Genomic DNA, 17,500 nt, shown 5'->3' with positions numbered 1-17,500 from the left:
CTGTTTCTCTCAAAAAAAACTATTGTAATTTTCATAACATTTTACGTATCTACTATTCACATTGCTCATCTATGCATGTGATCCACCCACAGGCGTGGTGCTTGATACAGAAGCCAGTCAGAGGGTAGGGGCAGTTTGGAGGCGGAGCGTTAAGTGGGCGTAGGCTGACTTGTCCTTCTTGGTGCCTCACGCCTCCTGGCCTACTTTCCCTTTCAAATCCTTTCTCTGCCTCACCCCTCCTATCATTACCGTTAATCCCTCCTTGACCCAGGCTGCCTTCCCAGGTTGTATGGCCGTCTTCCTGTTGTGGAGTGCTTGGGTCCTGTGTCCTTGTTTGTGTTTCCTCGGTTTCCTCGATATCAAGTGCCAATTATCTTCCCTTTCCCGTGTAGTATGATCGTTTGTTATTCTCCATACTTCATTCATCTTCTCCATTTCTTCTTTCTTTTTACCTATTCTACCTTTTTTTTTCTTTCCTCTTCCTTATTGTTTTGTTTTGTTTTTTCGTTTTTTCTTCTTTTTTGACAGTACAATATATATTGTAGTGCGGGGTCACCAGAAACTCTGATTCTTCAAATTGGGTTAATGTAAGCAGTGGCGTTCCTCAATGTTCAATCTTAGGGCAGATCCTCTTCATAATATATATGAATGACATAGACGAAGGAATCAGAAGTAAACTGTCAAAATTCACAGACACTAAAATTGCTAACAAGACTGACACCAAACCAGCGTCAAATTTTGCAAAATGATGCATACACTCTCATTGAATGGTGTGAAACGTGGCTTATAACTTTAATTTTGATAAATGCCACGTATCAAATATTGGAAATAGCAATCGGCAGGAAAATTATAAAAAGTAATCCTCCATCAAAAGTTTGGATCCTGAGAAAGATCTGGGAGCTTTAGTGACAACAGATCTTGAACCAAGCAAACAATGCAATGAAGTCATTGAAATTGCCAATAAATTAATAGTTTTCACCTTCCAATCTGAAAAAAAAAAAATCTTACCTTATACAACTCACTTGTACGTCCTCATTTTGAATACAATGTAAAGTTTTTGTCATCCTGTTATAAAAGGAATATTGAGAGATTAGGAAAAAAAACAATACGAAATAGAGTAACGAAAATTACTCGAAGGCTTCGCAATAAACCCTACAAGGAACGCCTTAAAGAACGAGATCTATTCTCCCTCTCCAAACGCAGGCTAAGAGGGGATCTGATATTGCTTTACTAAACTTTTAAGGCTTTCACAAATATCAGACCGGAATTCTTCCTAAGATTCAACATGTCTAATATTACAAGAAACAATAGCAAATAATAGGTAAGCGATTTCAAACAAATGAAGCCAAACATTTTACTTCAATCGTGTCATAAATATGTTGAATTGTGTTCCATCAAGCGTCGTTAACTCAGGCACTGTTCAGTCATTGAAAACCTGTCTTGACAAGTATGTAGACACTAATTCCCGGTTGTCATTGTTCATGTCTGAATAACGAACACGTTCACTCCGTACTGTCCGTGCTGGCATGTAGATTGTATGTGGTCGAAGTAGTCCTCCTGTCTTTCTTTAGTTTCCTCTCACACTCCATGTTGTTTTTTTCTGTACAACATGGTACCATTTTTCATGTGACCCTTGCCTGGAGGGATAGGGGGTGGGGGATGGAAGGACCCTTCTTCTGTGCTATCCTTTCTCTACCACTAATAGAGTAGAATAGTTACCCAAACAGACTTACAGGGACCTCTTGGTCTGTTACTGTTTGGACTTCTTTTGTATTCGTTTGGTTCCTCTTTCTGTGCTATCCTGTTTGTCTCTTCCACTAGTTAGCGTAGAGTAGTTACCCAAACAGCCCAGTAAAGACCTCAGGAACTTTTGCTGTTTAGGCTTTGTTTTTATTCTCCTCCTCCTCCTCCTCCTCCTCCTCCTCCTCCTCCTCCTCCTCCTCCTCCTCCTCTTCCTCCTCCTCCTCCTCCTCCTCCTCCTCCTCCTCCTCCTCCTCCTCCTCCTGCTCCTCCTCCTCCTCCTCCTCCTCCTCCTCCTCCTTTTCCTCCTCCTCCTCCTCCTCCTCCTCCTCCTCCTCCTCCTCCTCCTCCTCCTCCTCCTCCTCCTCCTCCTCCTCCTCCTTCTCTCATCACATGATGAACAATTAGCTGTGAGGGGCATTGAAAACTCAAGGACCCAATCAGTGACTGTCATAGGGATTTGAGGTACCAGGGGTCACTGCTGCAGGAGTGCGGCGCTCCTTTACGAGAAGTGCACTCTTATAGGAGTCGCATGGTAGCCGGAGCCTGATTGACTGATGCCTCCCTTGAAAGCGCCAGGCACAGTATAGAGAACCCAGCAAGCCCATTTTTGTTACACTTTTTTTTTTTTTCAATTTTCCGCGCATGACGTCACGTTGTCGGAGATCAGGACTGCCAGATTCGCCTTTTTTAGGCCAAAACATAATTTTTGGCTTTTTTCATGCATTTGGTCTAAGGATATCTAGTTTGCCATGAATTACATTATTATTATTATTTTTTTTCTTTTTAATATGTTGCGTATATATGCTCTATTTGGCCATAACAAGTTTATTTAATATGGTAAGTTTGTTCACCGCCACCTAAGACAAAACTTTTTTTTTCAAGTTGTCGAGTGCACGTATGTTTTCCTTTATTTTCCTTCTGTTAACATGGTTATCCTTGCAGTTTTTCCCATTTTCTCTTATTGCTATTGAATAATAATAAGGGAAAATTGGACAAATCAACTGGGTGATGATGCTGATGACGCGCGAGTCCACGGCTGAACTCTGGCGTGTTTTTTTTTTTTTTTTTTTTTTTTTTTTTTCAAGCGGCTGATGTAATTTAAAGCTTCCTATCAACAGCTACCTGTGTAGTCCGCTATAGCCCAGTGCTCAGTACACATCGTGTAATATTTGGTAAATTCTGAAGTGGAATAATATCAACTTTGGGTTTTTTTACTGCATGTTTTTATTGCATGTGCTGCAGGATGGACAGGTGTAATGGTGTGTTGTTATTGTTGTTGTTGTCGGTGGTGGTGGTGGTGGTGTAGCACAGGGGAGGGTTCCAGAAGGCTGCTCCATAACCAAGGAATTCCTGCCTCTGTAAAGTTCTCTGATCTTACCTACTGCTATTTGTACTCCACGACATACTCCCACAAGTCAACAGTTATCTAATTATCACTGTGGGATGAACGTTCACATTAGAATGAGCAGCAGTTTTTCTTATTGAACTTTTGGTGCTGCATGAACACAGGAAGGGAAATGATGTGTTCAAATATATCTTGTTTACCGTTGGGGTTTCATGGCGTAGTGACAGTCTTGGGAACCCAGTGTCATATCCCATACAAAATACAATAAATAAATAACGTCATGAAAATAATTCACATCGTAATTATTTAATACATACTGGCGTGAACATAAGGTGGTTAAATAGAGCAACTTTACAAAAAAGATGGGGAAGATGGGGAAATAGACCAACTTTAAAAAAAAGAAAAAGGGCCCTCGTGGCCCAGTGGGTAGAGTGATGCACTTTGAGTTTGGCGTGAGGGAAGTGAGGGGCGCGTAGGTTCGAACCCCCCTCTCGGAACTCACAAAAACCTTGAAAGAGCATCCCTCCATCACCATGTGTGATGGAACTGCCCACGGGGAGGAGGGGAGGTGAGTGCGCAGCACCTCCCTACCCCTCCCCAGGGGAGGAAGGCACCGCCTTACCGGCCCCCGGGAGAGCAAGGGAGGTGAGTGCACAGCGCTTCCCTTCTCTCCCCTACCTAACCCTGGCAAGTCTACGGACTACCAGGCAAAAAATAATAAAAAAATAAAAAAAATAAAAAAAAAAAAATAAATAAATAAATAAAGGTAAGTGCATAGCACTTCTCTTCACCTAACAGAATAAAAAAATATAAAGGTGAGTGCATAGCACTTCCCTTCTCTTCCAACCTACCAGGCAAAAGATAGAAAAAAAAATAAATGAAGAATTAAGGTGAGTGCATAGCACTTCCCTTGTCTCCGGCAAAAGATAGAAAAGAAAAAATAAAGAATTAAGTTGAGTGCATAGCACTTCCCTTGTCTCCTAACCTACCACGCAAAAAAAAATAAAATAAATAAAATAAAATAAAATAAATAAATAAATAAAGTTAAATAAATAAATAAATAAAAATAAATAAAAACCTCCTTACCACCTCGGACCTCGGGAGAGCAAGGGAGGTGAGTGCACAGCACTTCCCTTCTCTCCCCAAGTCTACGGACTGCCAGACCAAAAAGAATAAAATATATATAGGTATAAAAAATAATAAAAGTAATAAAAAAAGATAAATGAAAAAAGAAGTAAATAAAACAAAAACAATAAAACTCCTACACCCCCCTCAATAAAACTGACTGAGTCTGGCAATCAACAATAAATAATAAAAATAAAACAACACCAACTGACTGACCCTGACAACCCCAAAGACCACCACCCACCTGGGAAGCACGGGAGGTGAGTGTGCAGCACCTCCCTACCCTTCCCAGTCTCCCAGTTTGACTTTGACCACCAATCTGACTCATCCTACCAACTCCAAAGAGCAACTCCAACTCTACAGACCACCACCACCACCACCCTTCTGATCTCGGCAAGGTGAGTGCGTAGCACTTCCCTGGACTGACCCTGACTGACTGACCCTGGCAACTCCAAAAACAACCAACCTGACTGACTTACAGATATGTAATCACCTAACTGACTGGCCCTGGGGAGCATGGGAGGTGAGTGTGCAGCACCTCCCTACACTTCCCAGTCTCCCAGTTTGACCTGACTCATCCTGGCAACTTCAAAGAACAACTCCAAATGTACAGACCAACAGTACCTCCTACTCTGTGTCCCACTCTGACCCTGATCCATACATCCCTACATCCTACCCTGTCCTTGCTAGGTGAGTGCGTAGCACTTCCCTACCACCTGCCTTACTGACCCTGGCAACCATAAAAACAACCAACCTGACTGACCTACAAATCTTACTGTAATCTGGCAACAGACCACCAAACTGACTGACTCTGGGGAGCATGGGAGGTGAGTGTGCAGCACCTCCCTACCCTTCCCAGTCTCCCAGTTTGGCTTTGACCACCAATGTGACTCATCCTACCAACTCCAGATGTACAGACCACCACCACCACCCCTCTGATCTTGGCAAGGTGAGTGCGTAGCACTTCCCTTGACTGAGTGGGCCTGACTGACTGACCCCCGCAACTCCAAAAACAATCAATCTGACAAATGTTACAAATGTAACCTGGGGAGCATGGGAGGTGAGTGTGCAGCACCTCCCTACCCTTCCCTACCCTTACCAAAATAAATGAAAAAATAAAAAATAAATAAAAACAAAAATAAATAAAGTAAAAACAATAAAACTCCTACTTCCCCCTCAATTAAATGACTGAGTCTGGCAATCAACAATAAATAATAAAAATAAAACAATACCAACCTGACTGACCCTGACAACTCCAAAGACCACCACTCTACCTGGGAAGCACGGGAGGTGAGTGTGCAGCACCTCCCTACCCTTCCCAGCCTTCTAGTTTGACTTTGATCCCCAATCTGACTCATCCTAGCAACTCTAATTGTACCGACCACCACCAGTACTCCCCACCCTGGCAACTGATCCTGGCAAGGTGAGTGCGTAGCACTTCCCGTGACTCATCCTGGCAACTAGGAAATGGAAATTTCTTTGCTAATATAAATATTACATATTACAAACATTAAAACGTGCACAACACCCACGACTCTGGGTATTGCAAATGTTTAATTTTTTTTTGTATTTACAAGCGCATTTATAGTAATGTGATAAATAAATAAACTGCTGGTAATTATATATATATATATATATATATATATATATATATATATATATATATATATATATATATATATATATATATATATATATATATATATATATTCAACGGTATTGCAGAATGCTCAAGCCTATAGTTTATAGACATAATGATTTTATCTCATCGTCCTGTTGCCAGCTGCATCACGCACTCAAAGACGATATCCAAGATTCCTGGTCAGAGCTCCAGTGTCATCTACTTTCAGACTCCCCAAGATTTAGTGAATACCTCGAGTACTGACATGTCACGATCACACGTGGATATGGATACTTGGGCAGTGTGTGAGCTTTCAGTGCCTTCATGGGAGATCATATATAAGAGAGAGAGAGAGAGAGAGAGAGAGAGAGAGAGAGAGAGAGAGAGAGAGAGAGAGAGAGAGAGAGAGAGAGAGAGAGAGAGAGCACTGCTAATAATTAGTTGGGTAACGCACAACATGCCTGACGTCAGCGGGGATCAGGTGCCAGAACAGGAGAGAGTGGGAGGCTGGGAGTAGTTTCCTTTGCAAGAAGACATTCTGATACACGTAATGAATTGCAGGTTTAGGTATTTATAGAAAGTGCAGTCGTTATCTCCTCGTTATCTCTACTTTGCCGTGGGGGGGCAGGTAGGCAGGAAGGCAGACGGTGAAACAGACAGGCAGGGAGGCAAGCAACCAAGCAAGCAAGCAAGCAAGCAAGCAAGCAAGCAGGGAGGCAGACAGACTAACGGGCGGGGAAAGAGGTGGATGGACATACAAAAAAGAAAGAAAGAAAGCAGGCAGACAGACAGGGTGACAGGGAAATAGTCAGGCTAACTTGAAGAGGATAGTCAGGCAAAGAAGCAGGCAGACAGGCAGGCAGGCAAAAATAGAAGGCAAGGAAGCAGACAGACAGACAGACAAATAGACAGAGGGACAGATGGATGTGCGGGCAGGCACAGACATGGACAAAGTAGTTTTAAATAGCAGCAGAAACTGGAATATTTCATTCCAATGAATATATTTTCACAATTTTTTTTGTAAAATACTTTAATAATTAGTTTATCGTGCCCTACAGTGAGTACTTAACCAAAAGTCTAACTGAATTAGTCAGTGGGATATTAATACAGCATAATGTTTGCACAATATAAACGTATGCCTCTTCCGTTACTCGTATATTCTTTCGTGATAACAATTACTGTAAGCGAAGAAAATGCAAACATAGTGACCTAATTATATTTTTCTCTCATGGCCTCGTATTTACGGTATGCCATTTTTCGTGCACAATACGTAGTTGTCATTGATTTCCTAAAACTACTAAATATACCAGAAGACAGACCTACTGACCCATACTCGTAAATATTGTTCCACTCGTAATGTTACACCACACACACACACACACACACACACACACACACACACACACACACACACACACACACACACACACACACACACACACACACACACACCATTAATACAAATAGATGCGCTGCAACAAAGCAACAGAGATTGGGATGCTCATTCTTACAGAGCATTATAGTGAACATGTGAGGCAGAGATAAACAGACAGACGCAGACAGACAGATTGATTTAAAACACTTAGTAACATGTACTTGTTATAAGCAATTGTAAGTGACCTTTACTTTCCCGTTCATTCCCATTCATTGAAGCATTTCAGTGTTGAGACGCAAAGGTAGTGTAAGTGTTGAGGCAGCGGTGGTAGTGGCCCCTTCACCTCGCAGCGAGGCAGGAAGGGGAGGCGAGGGACACCAGCAGTGACTGGCCTGAAGGCGCCTTGCGTCCCGCCTCCTCTGTGCGACCCTCTCCCTTGATTGCCTTCATGCATCAATCGCAGCATGACTTGTGCTCCTCCTCTTCAGTCTCACTTAACTACCACCTTCATATTCTAGACACCGCTGAATGTTGGCAAGCTTTACATTTATTATTTTTGCTTCTTTTTATTTTCTTATTTGATCTTGTTATATATGTAATGGTGTTTGTTCGTTTTATTTTGTTGCAGCTGTTGTGCATATTTAACATTCTCAGCGTTTGAAGCGTGTTCTGTTTTCAGTGTTGTTTTCCATGTATCCATGTGTTCTTACTTGGAGGAATTTGACACGTTTTATTTATGACATTTCGTGTTTTTGTTCAGTATTTATTCTTTCCTCTTTTGTTCATGTGTATGTTGTTAACTCATGCAGTAAATGATTTCTGGTGGTTCTGTTTATGATGCTTCATTTTTAGCTCTTTTTAGAATAGTGAAGCTGCATCACTTTTTTATGTGGATGTTTTGATATTTTCAGGAAAGGATGGCAGGTGGTGCCGCGGTGAACACTCCCAACACATGCAGGAGGAAAGTGAGTACCTGCTTCATTACGTCATGTGCCCTCTATTTTGGAACTCGGTGTTAAACTTTTTTTTTTTATTCATGTCAACGGAAACCTGTCACTGTTGCCTGCCTTTCTCCTGTCAGCTTCCCACGAATCTGTGAAGGAAAGAAAGGATGTGCTTCCATGGTATCGTGTCAGTAGTGTTATCCATTGAAGGATTAGTTTAAACCTTTTTCCAATGCGTTGTTTTTGTCTCCCATGTTTCTGCCTTCCTAGGGTATATATGTGAAAGAAGACAGAATGTCAATTTAGTCTATAATGTTCATTGCAACATCTTACAGGAAAAAAGTCCTTTGAGGATTGACCGAGAATCTTTTTCAAAACTAAAATTTTTGTATTCCAGTCTTTGTGTGCTTATTTTAATGTATGCATAGAGAAAAGAAGGATACGAAATCATATGTTTTCTGTAATGGTGTCATGTTTTTGGTATAAATATTTACTTAGAGATTCAATTGAAACCTATCAATTAGCTGTCATTTTTGCGTTCGTTATATATATATATATATATATATATATATATATATATATATATATATATATATATATATATATATATATATATATATATATATATATATATATATATATACATATATATATATATATATATATATATATATATATATATATATATATATATATATATATATATATATATATATATATATATATATATATATATATATATATATTGTATGTACGAATATGAGTGAAAAGGAAAGATGAAATTACAAAAAACTTTCCACAATAATGGGAATATTCACTTGAGGTCTTTTTTAGGTAAGAAATATCAGATCTTCTAGTTTATATGTCTATTTATCCTTTACTGTGTTTTACCGTTATGTAGATTAATAATATTTTGCACGTTATGATAAAGTGTCCTAGGAAACTATTACTGTAACGCATTTCATTTAGTGTGAATTTGGTTTCCACGTAAAAAAAAAAAAAAAAAAACTCTCCTTCTATGGAGAAAAAATATTTATATTTTCTTTGTTCAATTGGTATTGATATTATTTTTAACTCTGATTTCCCGGGAAGCGTTACCACCATGATATTTGTGACCTAACCTAAGGTAACTTTTTAGCGTCATAACCTTTGTTGCAGCTTTATTCAAGTAAAATCAAAGAGAGGAAAGCTTGTATAGTTCTGTGAAGTGTTCTTATTTGTCTCTGTGTGTGTTGATTGTCGCCTTGAAAAGTCAAGGTGACGTGGGCCTTGATGACTAGAGCCGGCCCACACTATTTGTCTCCCTTTTTTTAGAGGCTCGTCGTTGTAGATTTCTGAAAATATTAGTTTTCCTCACGTTTTTATTTTCCTTGTCAGCGAATGAAAGATAATTTATGATTTTCTTAATCATTTAGTAACGTATTTAATATCTTTGGAGGGATCATTCCCGTAGCGGAGCGAGGGGGCTCTATTTTTGTTAGCGCACATCTGTACACCCCACCGCTCCCGCCTGGCCCTGGAGGGCACAACGATGATTTGGCCAGGAGCACCTTTTGATGTCCATCGTATATAAAAGTTTCGATTTCATTTTCGGAAACACTTCTTGGTAACTTTTGAAGGCGTATCTTTGTTATTTTATTTAATTTCTTCGTCAGACTCACCTTTTTTTGCTGTATTTTGCATATTTCGATTTATCGGCATGTGGGCGAAGGTTTCTGCCTCGCAACTCGCACAACTATCGCCTCATCACTACAGATCGAGCTCGAGCGCACAAAATGTGCCAATTATTTGCCATAACTCACTTCATATATGGGAAAGGGTTGTGGGAAGAAGGTGTTTTGAGGAATAAACATAGGAGAAATTAGTTAAATCTAGAAAGGTAGCTAGCTCAGGGAAGGTGAGAATTAGCTTAAGTATTTACCACACAAAATGTAGCAGTATTTTGAATAAAATAGACTTGCTTAGAAGAATAGTGTGTGTAGAGAAATTTGATATCATTGCTTTAACTGAAACTTGGTTTGATATGTGAGGAAAAGTATTTAATCCAGAGCTCAAGATAGATGGTTATACATTATTCTATAAAGATAGGGAAAACAGGAGAGGAGGAGGCGTCGCGTTATACGTTAGGGACACATTACAGTATTGTATTAACAGTAGATTTAAAACAGATAACAAAGCAGAGTCGATATGGTTAGATATTAAGGAAGGATCACAGTCAGTAGTACTGGGAGTAGTGTACAGACTACCGACCAGTACAAAGGAAATTAACACCTCACTGTGGCAGGAAATAAATAGAGCAGGCAGGTACAGTCAGGTATGTGTGGTAGGAGATTTTAATTTTAGGAATATCGACTGGAGTCTGATGGTGGGTAACAAGGAAGCACAGGAATTTCTTCAGGTAATTCAGGTAGTCGTAGAACCCACAAGGGGGAATAATATTCTAGATTTAATTCTTACTAACAGGGAGGAAGCAGTCACGCAGGTAGAGGTTGGAGGACAGCTAGGTAACAGTGACCATAGGGAAATTAGGTACAATTTAAAATAGGAAGAAACTTTTAGAAGCAAAAACACTAGTAAAATACCTGACTTTAGGAGAGCAGATTTTAAGGAATTAAAAAGGTACCTCCAAGGAGTTGACTGGCAACGGATGCAGGGTGAGGTCAGGTCCGGGACGGAGTTGAGAGAGATAAGGCAAGATGTGAGAGGTGAGGTGAGGTGTGAGGGTGTAGGACAAGAGGAGGTAAGATGTGTTCCGAAGGGGCGGAGGAGAGAGGGAGGGGTATATGGGTGTGAGTATGGTGGAATGTCAGGTCATGCTGAAATGAGAGAGGTGAGGTCGAGGCGAGTAGATGAGCGAGTAGAGAGGATGGTAGGGGCCGAGATGAGGGAATTAGGTGAAGTAAATGTAGATGAATTGTATAAATATTTCGTAGATAAAGTTCATACAGGTCAGTTAGCATATATCCCGTATAGGGCAATAAGATCACAGAAAAATTATCCTAAATGGATGACTGCTAGATTAAAACATTATATAGGGTGGAAAAGAAGTATATATAAGACATTAAGGGCAGGTGAAGAAGTTTTAAGGTCACAATATAATGAATTAGTTAGAACAGTCAGGAACTTAACGAGGAAAGCTAAGGGCAATTATGAATTAAGTGTAGCCAGTCATGTGAAGACTGACCCCAAGGGATTTTATCAGGAATAGAGGACGAAGAATAAGGATACTATAGGTCCATTAAAGGCAGCAGATGGGGAACTGGTTAGTTCTGAGGAGGAGATTAGTAAAATTCTTAATGAGTATTTTTCATCTGTGTTCACCCAGGAAAACATGCAGGATATGCCCGATAGTGAACAGATGTTTAGAGCAGATGAGAATGAGAAGCTGACAGATATTTCCCTAACTAGAGAGATAGTGGAAGAAGAGATAGATATGCTAAAAAAAAGTTCAAGACACCAGGACCAGATGAAATATATCCCAGAGTACTTAAGGAATGCAAAGAGGTTATTAGTGAGCTGTTAGTCTCTGTCTTTAGGAAATCACTTGAGTCAGGTGAGGTACTAGTAATGTGGAAGCAGGCTAATGTAGTACTCATCTTTAAGAAAGGAGATAAAACTTTAGCATCTAACTATAGATCTGTCAGCTTAAATTCAGTTTTAGGTAAAATATTAGAGTCAATAATAGCGAGGAACATTAGGTAACATTTACACAAACATAACTTGATAAATCAATCACAGCATGGCTTCACGAAGGGGAAGTATTGCATGACAAACTTGTTAAGTTTTTAGAGTAAGGTGTACGAGGCAGTAGATAATGGTAATATGTATGATATCTTCTATCTGGACCTTACTAAAGCACTTGACAAGGTACCCTATGAAAGGCTTCTGAGAAAGGTTAGGGCACACGGGATAGATGGGAAGGTGTTAGGCTGGATAGGGTCGTGGCTTAGCGACAGGCGAGAAAGAGTTGTAATAAACGGCTCGAAATCCGAGTGAGGTCATGTAATCAGTGGGGTGCCACAGGGATCAGTATTAGGGCCATTGTTATTTCTAATATATATCAATGACTTGGAAAGTGGAATTAGTAGTGATGTTAGTAAATATGCGTATGACACAAAGATAGATTAATTAGATCAGAAACGGGTGCCTTCGCCTTGCAGGCAGATTTAGATAGGATGAATGAATGGACGGACATATGGCAAAAACAATTTAATATCAATAAATGCAAAGTACTTAGCGTAGGTAGAGGAAACCCACACAGTAGGTACACATTAAACGAACAATCTCTGGTAGTTACAGGGTACGCGAAAGATTTAGGAGTTATAGTTAACTCTGAACTCCGTCTAGGAAAACAATGCATAGAGGCCAGAAACAGGACAGATAGGGTACTAGGATTCATTTTTAGGAGTGTTAAAAGTTGAAGGCCGGAGGTAATATTAATGATATTCTTGACGCTGGTCAGACCTCATCTAGACTACGTTGTGCAATTCTGGTCCAGAAGACCAGGGAAGATATAGGTCTATTAGAATCAGTACAAAGGAGAATGACAGAAAGGATACAGGGGATGAGGAGTATTCCTTACGAGGCGTGATTGAAGTTATTAAATTTATTTTCTTTAGAGAGACGTAGGTTAAGAGGGGACATGATAGAAGTCTTTAAGTTCCCTTTCAATAGTCCAGGAGTCAAGCAATATTTTCATTCTTTCATCCCTTTCATTGGTAAACTCTGGAATTCTCTGCCTGTTTCTGTTTTTTCCCCTTCTTGGGACTAGTAGGTTTAAGAGTATTGAGGCACTTCCAGAAACATATTTAGTTTTTTTTTTATTGACTTATTTTTTTTATTTATTTTTGTCTGTATGTGTGGAAGCGGCAACTGAAAAGATTTTTTTTTGTTCCTCTGTTTGCCATTCGCCAAGAAGATATGAGAGCGTGAGTATAAATAATGGCTATATGCAAATGTAAGAATACCATTTTATACTGACTCTAAATTAAACATATATTGCATTGTTTACTCCAGTTTACTCAAGTTGAACCGTCCAATATCTTTTGCATGTAAATGATTTTTGTGTTCAGCTATTTGAATTTTTTATTTCCAAATGCAGCTCCATGTTTTTAAGAAGCACAGAGGGTTGGAGAAAGACAAATCCTTCCTGAATGTTAATAGGTGAATGTTAATAGCAGCAGTAGTAGCAATAGTAGTAGTAGTAGTAGTAGTAGTAGTAGTAGTTGTTGTTGTTGTTGTTGTTGTTGTTTTTGTTGTTGTTGTCGTTGTTGTTGTAGTAAAGAGCAGGATTATTATCTGGAGTGACACCAATTCAGTTTTTGTATAATTTGTATTTTCTTACTATTATTCCACACCTTGTCAATCCATGCAAGGAAAAAAAGAAGAAAAGCAAAAAAAGAAAACGTATATTAAAAAAGTGAGAGGCAAGACCAGCAAGTGAAACACGCCCTGCCTTCTCCATAGACTTGACGTGTTTACTGCCGCGCTTCCTGCCTGATAATTATACAGTCTTACGCTGGAGGCGCTTAATGTGGTGCATTTGTATGAAAGAATTTACTTTTTGCCATGAATCTCTCTCTCTCTCTCTCTCTCTCTCTCTCTCTCTCTCTCTCTCTCTCTCTCTCTCTCTCTCTCTCTCTCTCTCTCTCTCTCTCTCTCTCTCTCTCTCTCTCTCTCTCTCTCTCTCTCTCTCTCTCTCTCAGCTCGAATTATGATTTCACTGAGTGGTTTAAGAACATATTCACATGTTATTCATGAGCCATCACATCCAGCAGCAGGCCGGAGGAGGAGGAGGAGGAGGAGGAAGAGGAGGAGGAGGAGGAGGAGAAAGAGGAGGAGGAGGAGGAGGAGGAGGAGGAGGAGGAGGAAAGAACACAAAGGAATACAAAGGAATGCAACGGAAGACCAAACCTTGAGTTACTGACGAGGCTGTTTGGATAATTATTCTACATTAACTATTATTGGGAGATACAGGATAGTACAGAAGGTTCCTCCCCACCAATCTCTCCAGCAGAAGCTGACAAGATACAGGAATTGATACCACGTGGTATAGAAAAACCACATAGAACTGGAGAGAATAGTGAGTGAAAGAGTTGTGGTCTGTCTACTTTTGTTTGTGAGGGAGAGTGTAACTGCATGATAGTTGTGTGATGTGGTGTGTGCGTAGCGCAGGTGAAGGCACAGTTTGGTTGTTGAGGGGTGGTGCAGAATCGTTGCGTTGTGCTTTCCAGGGAGGCGGCAGTCAATCAGGCCACAGCTTCGGTCACTGTGTTTGTGTACCTTTCCCTTTAGGGCTGGATTCACAGGTTATCGCCTGCAACTTTGACCTCTAGTACTTAAAATCACAAAGTTGATCAATAACAGGATAATGCGGACGAAGAAAATGAGGATTACAACATGTGATTACATAGGATAACCAAAACAAACACTCCCTCAGGTCTTTACATATCGCTTTGGAATTAATTTAGATTAACTACCCTTTAGTAAAGTAAGCTAGAGCAGTGTATGACTGCCAAACCGACACGCCCTCGTGCTTGTGCTGGCGTGGGAAAACCATCGTGCTGTGTGGGAAAAACTGGCTGCGTTTTGATTGGAAAGAATGAAGTGAGATTCTATTATTATTCCTATGCAAAAAAAGGAGGAGGAGGAGGAGGAGGAGGGTAATAACAGCATTAGTAAAAACATCCACTTCAAACACCCCTTTGTCTGTGCCTTTGCACGCACAAATTACCTCAGAATGTTACGTCATAATGAATAAGACAAGTGAAGAAGCTTACTTCCTTTTGAATACCGTCTTTTCGGAAATGTTGATTTTTTTTCTATTTTGTGCAAAAGACAAAAAAAAAAAAAAATCAATTTTTAGTAGAGTGAAAAAAATCTACAATTCACCCTAAGAAGGAGGAACAGAAAAATTACGAACTATACCACCACAACCACCACCACTACTACTACTACTACTACTACTACTACTACTACTACTACTACCACCACTACCACCACACTTCACTCTCAACTTCTCCCATTTTCAAGAATTCCTCTCTTCTCTTCCCTTGCTCCACCATCCTTCATCCTCTCTCCCTTACGTTCCATCCTTCCTTTCGCCGACATAATGCTTGCAACAGATGCCCCTCCTCTTCCTCCCCCTCCTCCTCCAGTCCCGTAGCATTAGCAGGGCCTTGTCTCCCCTTATAAGCAGGGATGCTTAGTGGAACATGTCGAAATAGCGTTGCCTAGCCGCCGCCGAGTATAGGAGTGTATTGAGGGTGCATTATCTCGGTACAGTGGCGGTGAGCGGGGAGATGGGTCGGTGAGTATGTTCAGGCGCAGATAGAGAAATGTGTTATTGGTCTGACGAATTGATTAATGAATAGGTATCTGGTTGAACAGGTAGATTTACAGATAGATGGCTGGATGGGTAAATGGTTAAATAGATCGACTGGCTGATAAATAGATTGATATATAGATGGACAGATGGATGGATAGATAGATTGATAGATACATGAATAAATGAATAGGTATATAAGTAGATATAAATATATATAGATGGGAAGATAGACAGTTCAGTAAGTAGAAAATAGATTAGATAAATAGACAGACAGACAGATAGACAGGGATAATAGTACATAGGTGGGAAAATATGTTGATAAATCCCCGTTGATTGATAAGAAGGTGGAAGTATTAGATAGGGAGAGATATACAGATAAAACATCGACGAATGGGTAGGTAAGTGAAGAAACACAGGATGGTTGAAGAGCAATATACATAAACAAATAAGAAGAAAGTGGAAGTGTAAGCGATGAATCAGATAAAGAGAGAAATTAGCTGTATATTGATGGACAGAACATATAGAAATGCAACTGTAAATCATGGTAAACAAACTAAGATAAATAAAGGTATGTACTATGTTAGAAGGAAATGACATTAGAGAGTCAGCCAGCACATCAGACATTCAGAAAGCAGGACAGACAAAGACACATAGACACACTGACTGATGGGTGCATATGCCAAATGAAATAGTAAACAAACATTCATATATAGAATCATTACAAATAGACAAATATCAGAAACTTTGAGGCAGACAGACTGAATTTCGCATAACGAAAATATTTGTATGTTCATGTTTGGTAACTTACACACGAGCAATGGATAAAAAAGAGAGATTTTACATATAAACCTAGAGAAACAAAGGAAAGCAAAACATTATAAAACAAAAAAGACACATAAAAAAAATGATTCCTCCTATCTGTGAATCAAGTTGCAGACAGAGGCGCCCACACACACACACACACACACACACACACACACACACACACACACACACACACACACACACACACACACACACACACACACACACACACTTTCCTGTCGCCAAAAATACACACAATTCTCCTGCTACTCTATGAATTACCATACTAGAAATGAAAAATGCTTAAATGTTATGAATTTTATATATTGTTGTGTGGATCACCGTAATTGTGTTGAAACCATGGAGAGAGAGAGAGAGAGAGAGAGAGAGAGAGAGAGAGAGAGAGAGAGAGAGAGAGAGAGAGAGAGAGAGAGAGAGAGAGAGAGAGAGAGAGATTGGATGTCTTGCAACACAATACACATGCATATATATCGTGCACATTATTCTTCCTCTTTCTTTTTTCTTTCTTGCGACATTTGGAAAAAGCAAATGTTGAGATATTGTGTGTGTGTGTGTGTGTGTGTGTGTGTGTGTGTGTGTGTGTGTGTGTGTGTGTGTGTGTGTTTGTGTGTGAAATAATAGACAAACGGACAGACAAACAGATACATTACAATACACAAAATTGCACATAAGCTGGGGACAGAGACTCCCATCCAATCACGCACCCACCCACACAAGACAGACAGAAGGTCAAAGATATACTGATATACGTACTGACATACATTCTTCATCTCTTCGGTCAATATGAAGACGCTACACGAACTTACATATTGTACTGTGCGTCTCGAAGGAGTAACGCCGGGAGATGACAACGTCCGCCCTTTACTGCTCAGGGAAGCACAGGGACTGAGTGTGTTGCTGGCAGTTTGTTGAATGAAAAAAAAGCTTCAAACGTATAGATAAGTAAATGTATATACATGCTGACACACACACACACACACACACACACACACACACACACACACACACACACACACACACACACACACACACACACACACACACACACACACACACACACACACATTGACAGTCATAGCACCACACAAAAAAGAAAAAAAAGCCAGAAAATAACAGAAAGAAGTGAAAAAAAGAAAACATTGAAAGACATAAGCCGGAGTGAACAAGTGACATTAGGAAGAGAATGTAATCTAAT

At 39.9% G+C, this 17,500-nt stretch overlaps 1 protein-coding gene across 5 annotated transcripts in view; it reads left to right on the top strand.

The window, feature by feature from the left end:
- LOC135116422 (uncharacterized) overlaps window positions 1–17,500 on the top strand; it is a 135,027-nt gene that overhangs the window by 40,898 nt on the left and 76,629 nt on the right. For 2 of the 5 annotated variants that reach the window (XR_010276306.1, XM_064033874.1), the window contains exon 3: window positions 8,121–8,174. The exons of the other annotated variants lie outside the window; for them this stretch is intronic. Coding sequence is in view for 1 of the 2 variants with exons in the window: in XM_064033874.1 (XP_063889944.1) it covers window positions 8,121–8,174 (54 nt within the window). In the remaining variant the exon portion in view is untranslated. The remainder of the gene's footprint in view (window positions 1–8,120; window positions 8,175–17,500) is intronic. 5 annotated transcript variants of the gene reach the window in all.

This window comes from Scylla paramamosain, chromosome 31 (assembly GCF_035594125.1).
Source record: "Scylla paramamosain isolate STU-SP2022 chromosome 31, ASM3559412v1, whole genome shotgun sequence".
In the NCBI taxonomy this organism is placed as follows: domain Eukaryota; kingdom Metazoa; phylum Arthropoda; class Malacostraca; order Decapoda; family Portunidae; genus Scylla; species Scylla paramamosain.
Note: the sequence above shows the minus strand (reverse complement) of the source record. Positions and strands in the feature narration are given on the sequence as shown.